General features: G+C 36.8%; 1 protein-coding gene across 1 annotated transcript; it reads right to left on the bottom strand.

Moving 5' to 3' along the window:
- Window positions 1-364: 364 nt before the first annotated feature.
- LOC149226298 (homeobox-leucine zipper protein HAT5-like) lies at window positions 365-3,651 on the bottom strand. The gene is made up of 4 exons (XM_089377462.1): window positions 3,369-3,651; window positions 2,282-2,715; window positions 1,109-1,509; window positions 365-950 (listed from the first exon to the last, which is right to left on the bottom strand). Exons 2-4 carry the CDS (start codon window positions 2,403-2,405, stop codon window positions 549-551), a joined length of 927 nt encoding a protein of 308 aa, XP_089233588.1. The 5' UTR covers window positions 2,406-2,715; window positions 3,369-3,651; the 3' UTR covers window positions 365-548.
- Window positions 3,652-7,217: the final 3,566 nt, after the last annotated feature.

Here is a 7,217-nt window from a genome sequence, read left to right as displayed (position 1 = left end):
TACAATCGATATGGTTTTCTCAATGCAATATCCCAACTTGGTATTAAAATAAAAATAAAATAAATGAGAGTAGAGACTTCCAATGATGGATGGAGTGGAAAACATCTACGCAGTTTATCTCCGAAAGAATGAGATAATAAAAAAAATTGTTTCTAAGATATCAGAAAGATTTTTCGCTGAATGCTGTTGTTTCATACCATCTCAGCAATTGGGTTCGGGTGTTACGAGGCATTTCTTGATGAGAAAAAATCATGAGTGCCTGTTGCCTGGCAAGAGAATATTCAATGCAGAAAATTTATAACAAGGATATGGAAGGCTACTACATCGGATTAGTTTCATGAACTCTTCATACTGTAAGGAGCCATTGAACAATAACATTAATATATAGCATATTGGTAGGAAGAAAAAAGGTAACACCACTGATAACCACCGTAAATAAGCTTTGCTTATCTTTATGTCACAAAGGATAATATATGTTCTCAAGAAAAAAGCTATGCCAGACAATGGATGGTAACTATAATGGAATATCAGATAATGCTTGTTACTTGCTAAAGGCAAGACCAATTATACTCCCACAAGAGGGGACCAGGCTCCATATTATTGTAAAATAGATAATTGCAAGGTTCATCTGCTTGAATCACACTTTCCTCCACTTTAGGCCTGAAATTGCATTCAAGCCGAGGGTCACGAGCTTTGACGTTGGAGAATCCTATGGAATCAATATTTTGTTGGCTCTCAATGGTGCTGGGGCTGTCCATGTCCAAGACAGAACTGCCTTCACTTCCAATGCTAGAACGCCCTTCATTATTATTCTCCTTGTTTGCACAATCAACTTTGGTTGCAGACATCATGAGAATGGGCAAGTCCTGATCGTCCTTTTGTAGTTTGGAAGAATTTGCCTGAAATTTCTGGTCATGGCAGCTCTGTGATTTATTTCTTAGACGTTCGATCTGATGATCACAAATTATCAGTAGGCAGAAAACAAATGACAGAATTTGATACTTCTAGTTTTGAAAAAGCTCAGTAGAGTTACCCACACTCTTATTCAAAAATACCTTATAGAAAAACATATACATGATATAAATAGGAAGAGAATGCAATTTCCTACCATGGCCTGGAGATTGTTATTTTCTTCCATAAGGTTATCATAATTTTGCTTCAGAGAATCATAGTCGTGCTTGAGAACATTGAAGTCCTTCTCTAGTTGCTTGGTTTTCCATCTTGCTCTCCTGTTTTGAAACCACACTGCAATTTGCCTTGGCTGCAGACCTAGAGCCTTTGCTAATTGCATTTTCTTCTCTGGTTCAAGTTTGTTTGCCATTTCGAAATTTTTTTCTAGAGCCCTCACTTGCTCTAAGGTCAGCCTTCTTTTTTTCTCTCCCAAATGGATACAATCATCAGAACCATCTTCATCCCCAATGTCATCAGACAATTCCAAGGCCGAGTAGGAGTTGCCAGCTGGTCTTTTACGCTCATTTCCAGTTTCAAAAACACTCATAGATCGATTACCTGCACCCATATTCCAGTCTAATTAGCCAACCCATCTCTGGGACAAAAAAATAATCTGAGTAACTTCCTTTTATTCCTTACAATCAGTTGTAACTCAACTGTACAAAATGTTAGAATGAGAAATTTTCCATCAAAAAATTTAATCGGGCAATAGCTCGATATACTAATGCTTGCTCAAAAAAAAATAGTATGATTTCGTACATGAGCGATCAAAATCACTTTGGGGATAAATCAGGATCTGCCCAACCCATAAAAGAGATGGAATATTTATCGATCATTATTCTTTCCAGACACAATAATCAAGAAAAACCAATTTGATTTACACAACTGAACTGGTCATCTAAAAATTCAAAAAAGAGAAAATGAAATCTCTAACTATATGATTGCAATCTTTAGCCAGTCATCAAAAAACACCAACAAAAACTAAAGCAATAAACTTATCATATCAACAAATCCATCAAAACATACTTGAACTAACAAGATCCAAGGTTACATCCGTCTTTCATTTTGCTACTAAAAGCTGAAAACTTGGTGAATCTTTACTTTCTCTAGCATCAAAATGTGAATATAACATACAAATATACATACAGCTGCTGCACTATATGAGGTACAAGGAAACGAAGAAAGAAGTTGTGGCCTGCCAGATGCAAATCCAAGAATATGTCCATAAATAGATAAATCTATCCATATATATACACACACAGAGAACTTGTTCTGGTTAGATTATAATATAGGTGGAGCAATCAGATGGGCTCAAATGTAATTTACAGACCTTGAAACGTTGCAGGTGGAGTACAAGAATTTGCAATCATGGCAGCTATAGCATTAGCAGAACTGTTGTCCTCGGTATTCATGATTACATTGGAGGGATACAATGCGCTCCTATCACAAGCCATATCGTCCTGCCACTTTTTTTATTACTTCAAGGTCAAGACTTTCACACCTTAAAGTGTCTGCTTCTTCGCAGGCACACTCATGGCCTAGTGAATCTTAGCAACAATAAGAAACCTTAATCAAAATAATAATAGTAATAGATCCTCTCTTCTAAGTCTGGTAGCAATTATGGTGAGTCCACCTCGTGCAGCTGTGCTTCCTCTCTCCAGGCCCTATAGATTCTCATAGAAACGAGGATGTCGTGGTTGCTGCTCCAGCTGTCACCTCTCATTCGCAGGATGCCTGTCTGCTGCCTGCAGGTCTCTCGAAATCCTGCCACAAGGGGAGGGCAAAAAAAAGCATCACATTATAACCTAGTACTCTAGTGTACTACTTCACAATTTTAATGCAACATAATAAGACGAGGCTGATTGAAGATCATTGCAGGGATAATACGGGTCAATAAGAAGGAAAATTTATGGGTTTTTAAATATCTTGTTGCCCATCTGAACCCCACATGAACACCATTAGGCAATATGCCTCTATCTGGTCTTATTGATTATCAGATTTAGTTTTAGCAAGTTGCATTCTACAGTGAGTGAATTAGAACCTGCCAGCCAATCCCAGAAGCCAGCTCCCATATGCAAGAAAATCTACAGGCTGGTGATGAGTTGTATCTCACATGTTGACTCACTGTACAATCAGGGCTATTGAGACCTAATTGGAAATTTATCAATCATGTGGCTATACATTTTGAAATTGAATCACTATTGATGACTACCTATGTATGTGGGTTTTTCAGGAGTATATTTTTTTTAGGTTGGGGGTGCTCAGGGATTTCAGGAGGATTACTGGAAGACAGAGAAGGGGACCTTATTGAACTATAAATGAATGAAACAAAACATTAAATGATAAAACTTTGTCTATGGTACAACAGAATGCATGTAATTTTGCTCATCAGCCTATAAGAAATGGTTGGTTCTCACCAGTTTTTTCTAGCTAATCAGTCCCTCGGCCTGCCTGGGCTTTGCAGCCCTCAGGCTAACAGGGAAGAAATTGAGAAAGAGGGATTGCATGAAGTGACCAGTGGGCCTGTTTTCTATTGTGGAAGAAAAGTAGGGAGTACTGGAGTATGACAGTATGGATGTATAGTGTATGGAGGATGGGTGGATAACCCACAGGTGTCAATGACTATTTGGTGGGTGTGCGTGCCCTTCGCCGGTCACATCCCCTTTTTCTCTTCTTCTTCGTGCATCTCCACCGTATGTGGCACGGCAACGTCACCTGCACTACTGCTGCTGTTGCAGGCGCCCCAACACCGCCCCATTCAGCTCTGCAACTGTCTAGTCCATACTGCTACTGCCCTTATAGTTACCACTTTACATGGAACTCAAAATTAAGAATCACGTTGAACAGGCCAGAGATCCACGTTATTGGTCGGTGTCATTTGTCTAGAGTGAAATTTTAACCTTTGTAAATTATGGATGATTGGATTTGTGTGGGTTTGTTAGATCACAAATTTCTGTTATTGCAGAGTGACTATTAAAAGAAAACAAAAAGACAAGTTTTATTATACGAATGGGTTGACCCATAAATTTATATATTGCATTTTTCTCTAGAAAATATAGAAACTAAGTAATTGAAGCTTAGATTCCTCTTACTTAAGAAGGATTAGAAAAAATCTAGAATAACATCGCTAAAATGAATCGAAGTGTACATTTATATCTTAAAAGAATATAGCTTAAATAAATACTCTTGTAAATATGCATGTAGATTTTACATATTCTACATATTTTTTAAAATTAATTTGAAAGTTAATATTTTTGTGGTAGAAGTGTATTTAAGACTTTTTTATTTATGAGATAAAGGATTTATTTCCATGTTATAATTTATTTTTAAAATATATACACTATTCTTTCTAAATTGAACCTATAATTATTTAGGAATAAATTTATGTTCTTCATCATTAAATAAATTCCATATTTAGCCATATCATAAGAGTTTACTTGGCAAGTCAGTGAAAATAAAAATATGTGAAATAAATGTAAGTATAAAGGTTTGGAGATAAATGTCAGTCTTTGATCTATATATACTACTATGAATACTCTAGAATATTCCATAGGGGTTAAATACCTATGATCAATCTAATAACTATTGATAATTAAATTAAAATTCTTGAAGTTCTATTCTAAAATAGACATGCATATCCATATAATTAGTTATTTTAAATAGTATATTTTTTCAAAATAATTTATATCTATGTAAACATTTTTTCCCACTGGGATAGTTTTAGTTCCCCAAAAAATGGATTCCATCCTCAACCCCTCCCCCTGAGCTTTGAGCCTACATCTCATGGGTTATAATTATTGCACCGAGAGGAACTATATAGTCCAATATGAAGGAGATGTTGTCAAGTAATATTACATTTAAAACTGATCAATTTTATGATCAGTTGACATGTAATATTTAAACACAAATATATGGATAAGAAAAAAATATTTTACTATTTAGCCATATGTCCATATAAAACACACACACACACACACACCTCATGATACCCATTAGCAAGGGGCTTTAAGGATGGGAACTTGACCAATTGAGCTAACCCTTGGGGATTGAAAAAAAAGAATATTATATATAGAGAAAATCTTATATATGTATGTTATTTATTTGTGTCATATATTAACATTTTAATGTGTAGAATTTGAATCATATATAAAATATTTTAATTTCAGCTATGTATTTATTATATAAAACAAGTAAAAAAAATGTAGTGAAATTTTTTTATTAGAATGTTGTTCAAAAGTAGCATAAACCCATCTTAATTCTCCATCTACCAGGAGCCTAGATGAATCAAATCTTTTGAGATGCAAACATTTCCTTAAGTTTTGCACTCAAAAAAATAGTTTGCATCTTGAGAAATTTGATCCCTCTAGAGGCTTGATAGATCAAAAAATAAGATAGATCTATATTTGTGTAAGCATTACTCAAATAACAAAAACCAACATGTATCACACACAGTTATACCCAATTGTTGATATATGAATAATATATTTTTTATCCCTTTTTTTTGTAAGCTTCGTAGATCCTTCATTTTCATTAGAATATAAACAAGTTACAATCACATAAAAATAGGTTAGTGATATCAACTTGCCCATCGGGAAACCAAGTCTGTTGACCACCTAACCACATGATAAACCATCCAGTAGCAAAAAATATTGAGTCTATCTATCCAAGCTATATAAGTTTGATTATCATGTCCACATCCATACTCTATTTGTCTATACATATATATGACTATAAACTGGAAATTAAAAGCTATCCACATAAAGACTAATAAAAAATAACTGAAAGCCAACAATCTATTCATCCTGCTCGATGGAGGCAGATGCAACCGGGGCCAAATCTTTAGCACTAGAGCCTGGCAGCTCTGTCTGCGAAAGAAAACAAGGGAAGTGTCTCTCCATGTGGCCAAGGCATCCTTCTTGTTTCTGCATTTGAAATTGCAGCTTCTGAAAATCCTGTTTATAATTAGGGAAATCCTGAACAACAGTCGCCATGCTCACTGAGATTTGTTCGAGGGCCTTTCTCAGGAGACTTTTCATCAATGAGTAAAGCTACAAAAGTCTGTTTAAATTGGGTCACTCTCCCTCTAGTGTGACTAGGATCCAGAACAAGGAGTCTCGAGTCCTCCATTTCAACTTCATTCACGCTCGCTTGTCAGTTTAGTTCCTCCTCTTATTCTTCTATCAACCTTCTGATCTTGTTGTTGGTGCCTTCCTTTTATGCGGTTGTCGCTTCATTTATCAGGTTATCCCTTGGATTTCTGTTGCACCGCTTGCCCAAGGAGCTTGGTTTATCCTCCACCTCAGGGACCCGAGGTATATTGCCTCGACCCTTCCCTTTCACTGTTCTGCCCATTGCCTCACCGTCTCGGTGTCCGCCTATCAAATTTTGTGGAAATGGGGAGGCTAGCCTCAATGCTCTTCGCGCTCGAGACTGCTTACCATGCCAAGGACCTGATATGGAAACACAACACCAGAATTGCTAGAACATTATATTTTGTTTTTTCGTCGCCCACAAGCTCTGCCATTCCACAAAATCTGCCACCCTTGGTTCAATTGCATAACAATAGAATTTAAGGATCCCATACCCAGCATGTCCATTACCCACACCCTAGTGTAGGTTCCCTCTCCCCCGCTGATGCCCCTTCATAACCAATGTCTTGCAGACGCTACAACCCAGACCTTGGGTACAAGGCCCCAACATTTGACCAACCATAGACCCTTTAGCAGGGTGCCCCAGCCCACTAATGCCAAGCCTCTCGCCTCTACTGCCAACATTTGTATGACTAGTCCCCCAACCCAAGTGACTCAAAGCCATCTCAGCATTACCCTTACTGACACTGCAACACGAGCTCTGAGCATCTAGCCTAAAAAAAAACCATCCAACACTCTGTTTGTCACCTGAATTCCACTCAACCATTCGAGGCTGGCATGTCCAACACCAGATTCAATCCCAATACCCAACCCGAGATGACCCTGCCCCTCGACAGCCTCTCCACAACATTTTCGACTCAAGTATTAGGTACCTATCCTCATGAGCCAACTTGTCAAAACCTCCAATGAAGATAGTATGACAAACAATGACACTATCACAAACATTGATAACGTTCGAGCTCGTAACTCCCTACTTTTAATCTTTTTTAATAAATATCTAATATTCTAATTATTATTTAATTTAAATATATATGATTTCAAAATAATTTATAATAATGTAAACATTACTTAGTAACGAATACCAACACCACATTGTAAATACATTTGAATTTTCTC

This window comes from Pinus tabuliformis, chromosome J (genome assembly GCF_031772625.1).
Source record: "Pinus tabuliformis cultivar Carrire ecotype Pingquan chromosome J, CPIR1, whole genome shotgun sequence".
NCBI lineage: Eukaryota > Viridiplantae > Streptophyta > Pinopsida > Pinales > Pinaceae > Pinus > Pinus tabuliformis.
The sequence above is the reverse complement of the archived record's forward strand: the minus strand, read 5'-3'. Positions and strand labels throughout refer to the sequence as shown.